General features: G+C 44.7%; 1 protein-coding gene across 1 annotated transcript in view; it reads right to left on the bottom strand.

The window, feature by feature from the left end:
• The window catches only part of CSMD1 (CUB and Sushi multiple domains 1), a 1,951,187-nt gene that overhangs the window by 1,015,522 nt on the left and 920,373 nt on the right, over positions 1–15,292 (bottom strand). The window contains exon 4 of the mRNA XM_045086171.1: positions 1,553–1,747. Within this exon, the coding sequence (XP_044942106.1) occupies positions 1,553–1,747 (195 nt within the window). The remainder of the gene's footprint in view (positions 1–1,552; positions 1,748–15,292) is intronic.

The following is a 15,292-nucleotide window of genomic DNA, read 5'->3' as shown; positions in this document are numbered from 1 at the left end:
TCCCGGAGCTCTATTACCTCCCACCCAGCAGTTCGGTTACTTCTCATCTACTACCCAACGGTTCCCTATTGAGAGGGAACAATGGTGGGACCAGGAAGACGGCCCGCAGTTAGGAGGGCCTGGTGGCAGGTCAGCAGTTAGTTGAGGAGAATCGGGAAGAACAACATGTCAATGGAACCAAGGCCTGGGTGTTGAGTACACTGTCCTTTTGACAAAATGGAAAATAGGTAACAGCAGTAAAGGAAAGGAGAAAAAGAGGGAGAGAGATGATGGACTTTAGAAATACGCAGCGGAGGTAAGCATTTCCAGAGGAAAAAGAGACGCTTGGAATAGAAAATATTCCCAATGGGATTTCTCCCAGGGTGGAGGAATTCCTGGAACACGTTGTGCCTGAACTCCATCAACTGTGAGCTAGAACGCCTCGGGCAAGTCCCATTTCTTAACTTCGGATTCCTCTCCTGCAAAAGGAATCTGCCGTGGAACACCAGCTTGGGAAGGTGAGACAGGAAACCACGGAAGCTACCAGTCCGGACTAGCCACCAGCAGGGGCCTGGCTACAGGACGGTAGCACGGGCAGCAATAAGCCATCCTGCAAGGAGTTAGCAAAGTACCCATTACGCAGCACAGACGGAACGGGAAGCCCGTGGGTGACAAGGCTTTGCCCTGCGAGGTGTGGAGGCTGAGGCTGGGGATGTGCCCAGCTCTGAGCCCAGACTGGAGTCAGACGTGGCTGTGAGCCTCAACCCCACTGCCTGTGTCTGGGACATGTTGAAAATACAAATTGTGTTTCTTTATCTGTTAAATGAGCATCTAGAGTTATTATTGCCATGGTTGCTGTGAGTATCGGAGTGATCCCAGTAAAGCAGGTCAGCGCGTTCTCCGGCCTCCCGGTAAAGGCCGTCATAAAGGTTGGCCACACTTGTTATTTTTGAAACCCTAAGATGAGTTTTTTCTCAGAGGACTCAGAACTTAAGAGTTACAGTAAGCTCACTCCTAAAGTTATGGGAGCAGTAAAATAATGTTATGGAAAAGGCTAAAAATCACAAGGTGTGTCAGGAAAGAAATTCTAACCTCGCCCCAAATCATGTCGCTGAGCACTTGGATACAGTGTTATTTTTTACAGTCACCTTGTTTCAAAGGTCTAAGAGAGTTGAAAGAGTCCTCAAAAGGGATCCTTTAATTATCAAGGTGTGTTTGTCATTTTCAAGGAGGAAAAAGATAAAAGAGGAACCGTCAAATCAAGAAGTACATAAATGTGCATAGAAGATCCTAGAATGCTAGGACAGCAAACGATAACATTATGCAGAAGACCATGAACTTGAGAAACAGACGGAAGAAAAATGTGGGTATTTAAGGAACATCATCTAAGTTTGTTATTGGCTTTGTCAAACTTAGGTCACGTGGAACATGACTTCTAGGAACGGATAAGCTTGCGTGCCAAGAGCCAATGGGAGGGAGACTCTTTTCACTCAGTGGGAACTTCTTCACCATCAGGATCAAAGCCATGTATTGAGTCTGGGTTGCTAACGCCATCTGGTCATCTGGGACTCACCCCTGCAGAAGGGAGCCGGGAAGTCCCACGAAGCACCGTTCCCAGGGCTGACAATGCAGGTCAGAACCGCGTGGCCTTCCAAGACGTAGCCGGAGAGGCAGCTGTACCTGATCTTGTCCCCGATGTTGAACCTTGTTCCGTGCAGAACTCCTTTCAGGATTTCCCCCGGATTTCCACATGTGTGGCTAGGTAAAACTGTTGAAAGAAAAAAAGAAAAAACAGAAAAGTTAAAAATATTTCTGTGGAGATCAACGTCTACCCCAAAATACACACTACATTTGAATGATTCAGATTAGCAAGCCCAGTATAAACACATTTTCATTTTGCCTGAAAAAACAGAGAAAATGTATTCATGTTTTAGAATATCTACCATTTAACCATGTTGAAAGATCCTTTAAAAATTAAAAATAAAGGCAGTTTGAGAGGAAAAATACAGTTCTGCTTAGCTTCTGCCTTCTTGATGACCTCTAGATCATTCTCTAATTAGGAGACCCTACAGTCTCCTGGAGTTAGCAGCCGGGTCACACAGTGGGGACACGGACATCTGAAAACGTGGGATCAGAAGTACAGCATCAGAAACATCAGAAAATTGGGATCAGAAATACAGCAGAAACGAATATTCATATCACATTGGTCTTTATTCCTTTAGGACCAACACTACCAAATACACATCACTAATCAATGCTTAATAAATGTTTGTGGGACAGATGACGGAATTAAGGAATAAAGTGAAGATTTGTTAATCTAACAGACTTTAAAAAAAAATCACACCACTATTATATTCCAATTTGACTGTTAGGCTTCATGCATTTATAGTGTCTGGTTGACAACAAAGTTTTATCTACAATAGTTTTGACGAAGCAAGTCCATGAGAAAACCTTGGTTCTGTTCTTTCCGGACCTGCTCACCTTTTCTGTGCAGACCATTCTCTGCCTAATTCAAGTGCCTTGAAACCTCATCAACAGGATGGCATTCCATACTCAGAAAATAATTTCACTGTTAGGTTAAATGGATCAAGCTGATGATTGTTGGTTCCTATCTACATTTTCTGGTTTAAATTCAGCCTATGATCGCTAAGTCAGAGCTATCATAAAGTAATGAAGTTAACTAAGGGCCTGCCATTTAAGAGAGAAATGATTTGGGGGGTTCCTGGGGAGGGGGGCTCAGTCAGTTAAGTATCTGACTTTTGCTCAGGTCATGATCTCAGTGTCCTGGGATCAAGCCCCAGGTCTGGCTCCCTGCTCAGTGAGGAGTCTGCTTCTGCCTCTCCCCTGCTCATAAATACAATCTTTTTGAAAAATGATTTCCAAAAGAGCATTTCCAATAAACCAATTATTTTATGTCTCTACTCTTTTTTTATTTTTAACATAGATCTGGGGTGGATTTTGATATATGTGTATAAAGGAATGCAAAATATTGCTCACTTTGTAAACTGAGAAATAAAACTTTCCCAATGAATGGGAAGGGAATTTCTGTGATTTCTAAAATGATTGTTATTATTACGAAATTACTTAAATAGGTACAAACTAAGCTATGTAAAAACACTTAGAGAACAAATATTACAACTTCAATATGTAATATTGACATGTTTATGAAATCAGTTTACATAGTCAAAGCGTGCTCAGCTCTAGATTTTTTTAAAAAATTTGTGAAACCAGTCTGCAAAAACCTGTTAGTTTAGACAACACAACAGAAAAATTCACTATAATCCACAATCTTCTTTGTCTTTTATAAAAAAGAAAGTCTGTATTTAATTCCACATTCTCTATCACTAAGGCAATAAATTTTTTTTAAAAAAATGTTGTTTAAAAACACTGTTCTACTGTTCTGTCTCCAACACTTCTAAGGTAGAAAGTTTCAGTTTTAGCTAGGAGGACCACTTCAGTCCAGGATGCAGGACATCTGCTCAGCAGCAGAGCTGGGGATCTGAAAGCCAGAGATGGGGGGGGGGGGGCTGAATTTCCACCACCAATGGGAAAAGAGAGATGGGGGTGGGGGAAATATGTACATATGAATGCTTTTGGGGTTTTCCTTCCTGCTGCAAGAATATTTAGAATTCACAAATCCTTCCTTGCCTTTTTTTTTTTTTAAGATTTTATTTATTTATCTGACAGCACAAGCAGGGGGAGCAGCAGGCAGAGAGAAAGTGAGAGCAGGCAAAGCTGCGCACGGAGCCAGGTGGGGCCCTGGATCCCAGGACCCCAGAACCATGACCTGAGCCAAAGTCAGCCAATTAACATGCTGAACAAGCCAGTTGCCCATCTTGATTTTTTTTTTTCAAAGACACCTTTATTATTTACATTAAATGGTATAAAGACTTATGAGAAGGTACATAGTTTCACTTTAGAATGTGTCCAGATAAATTGTTTCCCCGAAGACAAAAGTCATCAAAGTAAATCTATTAAAAACGTTAAAACCAGCTACAGAGAACCACAACGCGTGATGACTTTCAGAAGTGGAAAAACCCCACTAGCTACTCTGAAAGCTAAATGTGACTGATACAACTTTTCTATCTACTTCTCTATTGAAAATAGCAAGAAATCATTTCAGTGACTAGCTTTGGTGCAGGTAACATAACTGACTTTTGCACAGCAAGACCAGAGTAACAGCGATACAATAGGAGAGACTGCACGCGATGCTGCTTCTTGAGCAAACGCCATCCTATGTGATACCTATTTACTACACTGAGAGAAAAGTGGAGGAGAGGTTGTAGGTAAAAGTTGGCTGTGCAATCATATCGCTAGGACATGTGGAATTGCATGGACTTTGAAATGTTTAAGGAAAAAAGGGAAAAAAAACAAAAAAGAAGAAAAATCATTCCTGAAAACAGGGATCTCCCAAAGTGGGCCTCTGAAAAGAAAACTTCCAAGTCTTAGAACTTCTCACAGAGTTGAACGCAGCATTTGGAAACAGACAGCTGTGGGCATTCGGACAGAACGATCGTTTTGGCCATTCTGGATCACCAGGCTAGGGGAGGACTCTGTAATGCGGACGTTCAAAGTCACTGACCGCCAGAGAAAACAGAGGAGCCCGTGGAAGGTGCCTCCGATGAGCACGGCAGCTCCAACAGTGTACACGGAGTAAAGGGTCTTCTTCAGGCGCAGCTGCTGACTGTCAGCGAGACGGTGGCGCTACTGACGCCGGCCGTACCCATTAGAGCCACGGGCAGAGACGGGCTTCTCTGGGTCTGGGCCACGCAGATGGGAAAAGTGATCAAACGCTAACTTGAAAAATTCAGTGTCACTGGTTGGTAGGACGAGGTTATAAATTTTTGACTTGAGGAATGAGTATTTTATTGTCAATGAACTTGATTTTAGGAAAAATAATAAAAAATGTGAACGATGCTAGTGAGAAAGGCCACGGCACGTAAAACTTGGCCAACACACAAAAATCCAGGGCTGGGAAAGCATAATTTAACAGAAACTCCATCCAAACGGCATTTCTGCCAATTTCATTTTAACTAATTTTTTACCCAGTTCCCCTGAAGATAGTGAATGTCCCTTTGTGTCTCCCATGGTAATGAGCGCACATTAAGTATTTAGTAAATACTTATTGAATTGACTGGAACTCTAATTTTAATTCCCTTAAATCCTTTCTTGAAGTAATTTGCACTCTTTCCCATGGACGCTTCAAGAAAGAAATTCTTATTTGGGTGATGGGAATTCGGCACCCAACGCATGCATTTGGTAATGGGAAAGCATTTCTTGAAAGGAGCTCTGGGCACAGTTCCTCCTTCTCAAGGCAGGTCTCATTCCTTCGGACCGCACGAAGCCAAGTCTGCACACCCAGGGCTTGAAACACAGGCTGCCATTCTAATTACACTCACGGAAATTCCCGCCCTGACGCATTTGGTTTGGCAAGCCTCTTGGTCACAACTCAGGGACTTCATTAGGCTTTCCTTAGAACCTTGACCCCGACTGTTTAAGTGATGAAACGGGCGTCCTGTCAACTCCTTTTCCAGGAGAAAAGCAAAACCACAATGATGCAGAAATAAAATAGAGCTTTCATATTCATTCTGAACGGGACCAAAGGCTAGTGAATGGAAGTTTGGAATCCATGGGGGGAGAGGCAGCGTTTTTCACAGCTTGCCACAATCAGTGAAATGCCACTGGGCGCAATCCTTTGGAAACCTGGTCCCAGAGGGTGTATGTCAGATGGTTTGTTTACACTTTGCCTTTCTAGGAGTCTCCCTGCAGCTTAAGGAAACAAAACCTGGAGTGCCCACGTGACACACAGCACTTGAAATGTAAACTAAGGAGCTGTGGGTGTCCCTGACTCTTTGTGCCCCCTCCCACAGCCTTGGGGAGTGATTAGAAAAATAGGGTTATCTAATTTTCAGAGACTTTAAAAAATCTTGGAACTAGCAAAACCCCATAAATCCTGACAAATCTTGACACCTGACCTCTTTTCTCAGTACAGACTCTCTAAATCACGGACGGCTGCTAAAGCAGGAGGATGGAGAGGGGGTCGTGGCGCGAGAAAACCCCCAAGGACCACCTTTCCCAGTCACTATTCACGGTAGAGGATCAGTGAGGACGAAATGCCGCGGGAAAACTATTACTCTGAACAGTGACAGGAGCTCTAGGACTGAACCAAACGGCAACGTGAGTTTTATGTACATTTCAAGGTAGAAATTGGTAAGATTTGGCCAGATTCGAAAGGAAAGTTCCCCTCTAAGAGCAGCAGTTGTAGCGGCGGACATTCAGCAAGGGAAGTACCGTGTGCGGGGGTATGGGAAGGGGACGGGCTCTCAGACTTGTGTTTCCACTTCAGAAATGGCCTGGAATTTGGGGCCAATGACTTAAATCTCAGTTTCTGTGTCTTGTATGGGGAGAGGACATGTAAAGCCTATGGATGTGATGAGGGAGCAGGAGGCTGGCTGAGAACGGAGCAGGGGCCGGCGCCCTGCACCCCCTCTCCACCCACTCCCCTTGGTAACATGTGTGACATCCCTCAGGCACCCCTGACTGCCCTACAAGAAGAGCAAATGGTTATCTTGCAGAGATCACAGTCCTGCAAGGCAGGAGTCTCTCTTGGTTTACAAATGTCCTTGAGATTTACAACAAAGAAGTTACCTTATCAATAGCCCAATTTCCAAAGATACGTAACTCAGTTCCTCAAGCCCTAACGTCACCCTCCCCTCCATAAAAAACCGAAGGAGACAGAGGTAGAAGGAAAAGTAAATAAAGTTAAATTTCTTTTAAGACCTAAATCTCACTCACAAGGACGTTTGATAGCAGGAATGTAACATTCCACCAGGAGACTCCCAATTGTCTTTATGTTAGTGCCTCATTAGAGGGAAAGTGGCCTTGGCTTGATAGTGACCAGGCCTTCAATATCCTGACAGTCTTCTTTACCCCAATAGCCCTTCTGAACACCCCTTTGTCCTCACCTACCCAACTCCTGTGTATATAACCAGCCACTCCTCACAACCCGGGGCAGCAGCAGCTCTTCCTGCCCACGGGTCCTCTCCCCGTGCTTTAATAAACCACCATTTTGCACCAAAGATGTCTTAAGAATTCTTTCTTTAGTCGTCAGCTCCGAACCTCACCCCACCAAACATGACTTAGGTTCTGGAACTTCATCAGATGGGTGTGTGTGAAACCAAAGGAAATACAGATTGAACAGTTAACAGGATGTCCGGAACAGAAGGAGGGATCAACAGACATTCACAATTCTGATTTTCCCCAGGTGCAATGCACCATGGGCGCTTCAGGGAAATAACAGAAACTTACAAGTATGCAGCGCTTCTAATACATACCGACTTCAAAAGGACAAAGCTAGTAAAAGTCCATGGGAACCAATATTGTCCTTAAAATAGGAAACCAAAAAGAAAGACATTCCATTCTATTTTTAGCCATATTAATTCTACTTTACTATTCCTAATAGTATAACTAATGACTAATATTGTTATAATAATAATAATAGTAATACTTATAATAATTAGTAATAATTACTAAGTAATAATACTTCGTAATAATAATAGTAATACAACAGCACATACTATGAGCTAGACATGGGTTATATTTATTAACAGTATGCATGAAGTAAGTACTATTATTATCCTATTTCTGTAAATAAAGAAAGCTACTGTAGCACAGAGAAGTTAAGTAATTTCTCCACGGCCACACAGCTGGAAGTACTGGTGGTAGGATTTGCAAATGCCGGATCCAGAATTTCTCTTCTTCAGCACTATAATCAACTTTCTTACAAACATGTCAACATCAAAAGAAATAATAAAGTGTCTTCAAATCTGTAGTCTTCTCAATGGAGGTTTGCTTGATATAATAACATGGGTTACTATATCACTTAACTTTGTGCAATGGATCCTTTCATAGTCTTCCTATTTTTTATTTTTTGAGTAGACTCAACACCCACCATGGATCCACCCAACAAGAAGATCAAACTCATGACCCCAAGATCAAGATCTGAGCTGAAATCAAGAGTTGGATGCTCAACCAACCATGAGAAGACCTCATGGTCTTCTATTTTTAAGTCAAAGGCAGACGTTGTCTAAATTTTTCTGATCTGGAGCTACAGCGGGGCCTTTGCTATCTCAAACAACACAGGTATTAATCTGGGAATAAATTACTGCAAAATTAGAACAAAAAGAGTTAAATGAAAAACAGAGAGGAGGAAGCAGCAACCTTGGGAAGAATTTCTACAGGGTGACCCAACAAAAGAGAAGGCATGAATAGGACCATGATGGCCAATGAGGCAGTATGAGAACATGATCATTTTTGTTCAAACAGATTATGCTCTTTGTTTTAAAATCCGTGGAGTGTGTCCATGGGTGTACTCTAGAGTCAACAAGAAAAGAAGGACCACGAAAGTCATAAAGTTTCTTCTGACTGGGGAAGTAAGAGTAGAAGAAGCTGAAGGGATACAGGTTGGGAGCCCATTTTTTTTTTTTTAAAGATTTTATTTATTTATTTGACAGAGAGAGATCACAAGTAGTCAGAGAGACAGGCAGAGAGAGAGAGAGAGGGAAGCAGGCTCCCTGCCGAGCAGAGAGCCCGATGCGGGACTCGATCCCAGGACCTCGAGATCATGACCTGAGCCGAAGGCAGCGGCTTAACCCACTGAGCCACCCAGGCGCCCGGGAGCTCATGTTTAAATCCTCTACAATACCCGAAATTAAGGAGCCCGGCAATCATTCAACTCCATAGAAAAATGACCAAAAGTTGAGAGTAAGACCAAACAGAGAGCCCAGGAATCAAACTGAAAAATAATCATGGACACATGGATGCCTGCTAATATCAAAGGTCGAAAATTCATCATGTGACTGATACGCACAGCAATAAGGAACAACACAAGATGCGCTTTTCAACTGTCCCGGAGCCATCAGAAAGGAAATGACAGACGCATGAATTTTGCCAGGTCCATTTGCATAACCTCCAGCCACGTGGTGGATTACAGACATGATCATTAACTCGGAAATCACTTTTAAGACCATTTTTCTTTCTTCTTCTCAGAAGTGACGTTTATATTCAACAAACGAATGTTCCATTGATTACAAATGTCTCAACTTTTGTGAAAAGATAAGGTGAAAGTAGTTCTAAAATCTGTGAAGGAAATTTAAACAAATACGACCACAACCCCTTGTACACGTTCCCTTAAAGAGAGCAAGGTTACTAGCAACAGCGCAAGGCCTGCTCAGAATGACATTTGCCCAACTACCACGCCGCCGGCTAACATGTGACATTCCTGTAACAAGGATCACGTGTCCATTCCAGAGGTTAATATCGCACTCAGCAACATGAAGGGTGGGTAACAAATTCAAATACACGGACTCCAGGAAACAGCTCCAAACTCTTTCTCAGTCATGGCTCATTTGGTAATTCCAATAAGGAAGAACTGAAAACTGACTAGAACACTTCCTCTTTCCACTAAGTTGAGGTATCGAGGGCTGGATATACCTTCCTGCCTTAATCAAGTTAAGGAAAAAAAGTCAAAATTTATGAAAAACAAAAACCGACCCTCAAAGCACTGGATATCATGCAGGGCTGGAACATGATCCCTGAGATGATGAGACAGTCCCTACCATTTCTCTGGCTTTGTTGCCTGGAGAGACTTGCATGCCCAAGGCACAGGGCACGGACTCCCAGGCTGACCCAGCGGTCTTCCTGAATGACACAGAGACAAGAATGGGGCAGGTCAAAGAAGCTAAAAGTCACAGAGGGAGGCACCCAGAGAACGACTGGGGGCCCTGTTGCATTCCAGGTGAGTACTGACCTATGCATGGACAGACAATTACCCCAGTCTAGTGAACGAATGACCAATAGATAACAGGTAATAGTGCCCAGAATGCTCGCGGAGCTGAGCAGACTGCCTGCTCCCAGCAGTCAGAGCAGAAATCTTCAACACGCGCTGCGCAGAGAACAGAGTACTGAGAAAGCTCAGGGGTGGGGGAAGAAAATCACTCTAGAGTGCTACCTAGATCTCGTCTTAGAAATCTTAACAGCACAAGACCAGAGTAGGGGGAGGCTAGCCAGATGCCCACCACTCCCTGCTGGGGTCGTGCACCCAGGCCCCCACCTGCAGAGACCGTATGTGAGTGACCACCTACTCACAGCAGTCACCCCGGACCCTCAACTCCCCTCACCCTTCCTCCAGTCTTCAAAAGCAGCCCCAGTAAGGACCAGACAGAGACAAGAAATTTAACTACATCCGAAAAGAAAATTCAAGAACGGTTTTGGGAATACAAAAACGTCCCACGCCCACCAAAGTAAGATTCTCCAGGGCTGGTGTCCAGTCAAGAATTACTAAGCTTGGGGCACCTGGGTGGCTCAGTGGGTTAAGGCCTCTGCTTTCGGCTCAGGTCATGATCCCAAGACCCTGGGTTCGAGCCCCACATGGGGCTCTCTGCTCAGTGGGGAGCCTGCCTCTCCCTCTCTCTCTGCCTGCCTCTCTGCCTACTTGTGATCTCTCTGTCAAATAAATAAATAAAATCTTAAAAAAAAAACTAAGCTTGCAAAAAAAGCAAGACACAATCCTTAATGAGGGAGAAAAAAAAAACACACACAAAAAATCTCAGCCAGAAATGACACAGGTGGTTGAATTAGTAGCTAACATTAAAACAGGCATAATAATTGTACTCCGTGTGCTCAAGCAAGATCAGACATGTTAACTAAACAGAAGAAAAAGAAAAAAAGAAATAGGTAAAGATGGTGAGATTTCAGAATAAAGCAATGTCCAATGTCATGCTGACTTGAAGAAACACACTTGAAATATAAAGACAGGAGTAGATAGAAGCGAAATGATGGGAAGTGCAACCAAAAGAACAGAATGTTCAGCAAAAGCACACTCAAGTTGCTGTGCTAATAGCACACAGAACAGTTTTAATGCAAGAAGTATTACCAGGAATGAAGAAGCTTATTTCATGATGATAAAAGAGTGAGCATAGCCGTCCTAAACATGTATGCGCTTCATAACAAATCCCCAAAGGGCATGATGTAAGTACTGATAGAACTGCAAAAAAACAATGGGTAAAACCAAATGATAGCTGGAGATTTCCACATAAGCCTCGTAATTGAATGAGCAAGCATACAAAAAATCAGTCAGAAAGCATACAGAAAACCAGGCTGGCACAGCCTTTGCAATCACCTTCTAATTAATTAACGCCTCAACAAGACGTCATAAGGGATATTTGAAAATACTTGAACAGGTTGAAATGGTAAAACGGCACACTGCCATCGGGGGATGCATCAAAACCTATGCTTAGGTAGAGAGTTACAGCGTACAGCATGTATAGCCTAAAAGAAGAAAAAATCTCTTGGGCCTCCATCATGAGCACCTGGAGCAGAGAAAGCCAATGAATCCTAAGAAAGAAGTATCAGAGAAAAAAAACAGGAGTTATTCCTCAATAACACTGGTAAAAGATGCCAAGATATCTCACGCCCCCTCCTCCAAGCAGTCCTCACTGCATTCCAAGTCAGGATGAGTGGTGAGGCTGCAAGTGTGCAGACACCACAGATCCCACTCCCGAGGTGGCTTGCTGTCTGGGAGGTAGGGCATGGGTGTGCAAGTGAGCACAGCGCAGTGTCCTCAGAACTCATGCGGAATCTTGTACGGAGTCCCGTGAGAGGAAGAAGGAGTTGTGCAAGTCTGAAGGAAGGAAGCGTCTCTACGTGTACCTCAAGCAGACTTCCAGAAAAGCCTGACATGAAACATGGAGAAAGCAAATGTCTGATGTGCTACGTGAATCCTCACAACTCGTCAAAGGGGCGTTCTTCCAGCTCTATCTGCAAAGAAGGTGAGACCAGAGAGGTTGAGGAACCTGGCTGAGGGAACACAGGTGAGCCCACACCTCTGCAAACCCTAGGATATTACCATGTCCCTATTGTGTTGATATAATTGAAAAGCTTTTAAATAAAAAAAAAAAAATAATAATGTTAGAAATCATTTGGAGATAGTTTAATACAAAGAACAAAAACAGTGCGGTGCCTGGGTGGCTCAGTGGGTTAAAGCCTCTGCCTTCGGCTCAGGTCATGATCCCAGGGTCCTGGGATCGAGCCCCGCATCGGGCTCTCTGCTCAGCGGGGAGCCTGCTCACCCCACCCCTCCACCGCCTCTCTGCATGCTTGGGATCTCTGTTTGTCAAATAAATAAAATCTTAAAAAAAAAAAAGAAAAGCTGAAGAACCAGAAACTGGGTTCTTGTTCTCTCTAGCCTGCTGTCTGTCTCCCTCTGTGATATCCGATTTTCTTCTCCATCTCGACAGTAACAAATACAATGACAATTAGGATGACTCATCCGTTATAAAAGTTTAAGATGTTGCAAAACAGCCGGTATTTCAGACGTATTTAAGGTCTGATGCCTTTCTCAACGCTTCTTCCTGCAAACTGAAAAATGTGAAAACCAAGGGGGACTCTGAGAAAGCACCTTAGAAAATTAATGCCAAACTGAGAGATTAAACAGAATGCGGTGCTCAATTATCATTGCCTTGGTAGGACACTCTTTAAGACGAGCTACAGAAACACCCACTCAACTTTCTTATATTCGAAACTCAGTGGTTCTTGACCATAAAGAGGCTCACACTGACGTAATGACAGTGCCTCATTCTGCGGCCAGTGACCCCTCCAGAGGGGAAAAGAGCTCGCCCACATCAGGTGGCTTCCTTTTCCCTGTGATTCTAGCACTGACGAGCAGAGTCACGGGGAGCGTAAGTCCATCTGGGCCTCGTGGGTTTCTCTAACAAAGTGAGCACAGCTCCAGCCTCGATCCCCGGGACCCACCGTTAACACAGTTTTGGGAGTAGGTTCACCCGGCAGGGCTTGCAGGATACACCTCGTGGGGAGGAGAAGAAACAGGACTGAGCAGAAAAAGGACAGGAACTGCAGCGCAGTCCTGACAAGGGCCTCAGCCCACCCCACAGAGAGCCCTGGGGTTGACTTGGCTGCTCAGCCTTGCCTCCAATGAGAGAGGCCGGAGCCCCGTGTTAGGTGTGGGGGGCTCCCTGGACAGGGTCCCCTGAGACAAGGCAGCTCTCTCAAGCTGAGATCAACAACTAGAACTGGTCTCAGCCAGGAACGTCCACCTGTCTAACCCTCCCCAACTCCAAGGTCTAACTTATTTATTTTTTTAAATTTCACCCTGGGATCTGAGACTAGCCTTCTTTAACTTTGGGGGCTAATGTGTTTTTACTTGTGGTGTTTTACCTGAGCTACCTTGAGGTCTACAAGAGAAGCTGCTACGTCATCTTTCGGGGAGTTGTATGCAGGTAACCACGAAGGTGGCGGGAAAGGAGGGGAGGGCGCCTTCCTCCGGTGGCCCCGTTACTGCCAACCTGGCCGTGGAGACGCGGCGAGGGCAAGCGAGCCGGGGGCCGCTCCGAGGGGCTGGGACCGTGGCCCCGCTCCTGCAGCATGAGCTAGCTCAGGGACAAAGAGGGAGACGGCTCTTCTTGTTTCCAACTCTCCGAAGGGAAGATGGTCCTTGCAGGACGAGGCAGGTGGACAAATGATCAGCTACATCGGATGTGAGCCGGTGAAGCGCTTCAAGGATGCGGAGCCTGAAGACAGAGCCGCGTTCGTGCCCATCAGCGGACAGCGAGAGCGGCCGGGGGTGGGGACCCGGCCCGGTCGGACGAGCGCCTGATGCTCGAGTCACAATGCTGCGCGGCGCAGGAGTGAGGAGCCAGCGGAGCCTGCAGGGGAGCGGGCGGCCCCCCGGGAGGCAGGTGCAGCGAGGGCTCGGGCCAGAGCGCCCACCGCGCCACAAGGAGCCTCGCTACTGCACACGCGACTAGCGGGGACTTGGGGAAACGGCGAGTGGCCTGTAGGAAGAAGACGACAGCAGGAATCTGCTCAAGAGGTAAACCGGCCCTCAAGTCAGTCACCGAGAGATCCAAAGACGAAAACGAAACACGAGGACCCAGGTGACCTACAAAAGACAGAGGCGCGACCACACACCTGGAGGTCATTTTCAGACACTCAAAGGGACGCTTCTCTCATCGGCCGCTTTCCCTTTCAGGCTCTGGGCAGTGCTTTATTGTCTTTTTACTCTCCTCTGACATTAGGACCTGCACGCCTGTCGTCATGTGCACACACACACACACACACACACACAGACACTTCTTATCAATTGCACAGAAAAATACACATTTGAGTAATTCAAATCAAATCTATTAAATTCCTATTTAAGAAAATGAATATAAATTAATACAATGGTTCTATCATTTTATTTAGATAGAAACTTTGGGTTTTGTGAAGATTCAACTTTAAAATCACTTCCAATTTGAAGTTCTATGTACAGAAAATCAGGAAAGGTATTTAACAATTTATAAAGCCATGTGGCATTATATGTTATTTCTGATTAATGAATTCTTGGCTGTCACTCAGTCTAACCTGATTTAATTTTTCTTTTATGTGTCGGCAGTTACCTTCTAAAAATAGTTTTAATCAAAGTTATGGACATAAGCAGTTTCAGCTTACCAGGTGTTAGTATATTACTAATTTATGATTTTCATGTTCGTTTGAACCTAAAAGTTATTTTCATGATTGAATTCATATTAATAGCTCAAGCTTTATTAAAAAGAGCATCTTCTGGGAAAGGTAAAGCATATTTTTCTGTCAAGTACTATATATATAGGATAGCATTTATTTTAAAAAAATTATATATACACATTTATAGCAAACTTCAAGTTTTTTGAATTTCTGAACAACTTTTCGATATAATTCCATCATAACAAGGAACCAGTGTATGGATAAGATTGGTATATAACATGAAGGTTAATTCTATTCTGTGTATACACACAGAACAACATTACCTATTTAATGTACAGGGACACAAGGACTTAGGTCCCCAAATCCCCACAGAACCCTGTGGGGCAGGTGGGAGAGATGAGCAGGTGAGGGGAATCCCGGACGGAGACCGCTCTCTGACTCAGACCGCACACTCCCTTCTCAGCCCAGAAACCTCGCCAGCGACAGGACGCCGCTCTATGGAGTTGTCCCCTAGAGGAAACTGCCAGGATCCCAGTTAACGATGGCCTTTATTCTGGAAACAATGGCACCGTGGAAATGGGTTCTACCTCCCCGCTGACATCAGAGCGACCCGCGTGCCTCCCCTTCTCTGCTCCGGTGTTAGCTGGCTCGCACGCTCCCCGCTGACCCTGAACCTTCCATCCAGCCTCCGCCCTCGCTGGTCTCCACCCAACAGGGAGGGCCTCACCCTGTACCCACCACCCACTTACTCGACTGTCATTTCCACGGACATGCACACTGGCCTAAGAACGGT

Source organism: Mustela putorius, unplaced genomic scaffold (genome assembly GCF_011764305.1).
Source record: "Mustela putorius furo isolate JIRA1106 unplaced genomic scaffold, ASM1176430v1.1 tig00000905_pilon_pilon_pilon, whole genome shotgun sequence".
NCBI lineage: Eukaryota > Metazoa > Chordata > Mammalia > Carnivora > Mustelidae > Mustela > Mustela putorius.
This window is presented reverse-complemented; position numbering and strand designations above follow the sequence as displayed.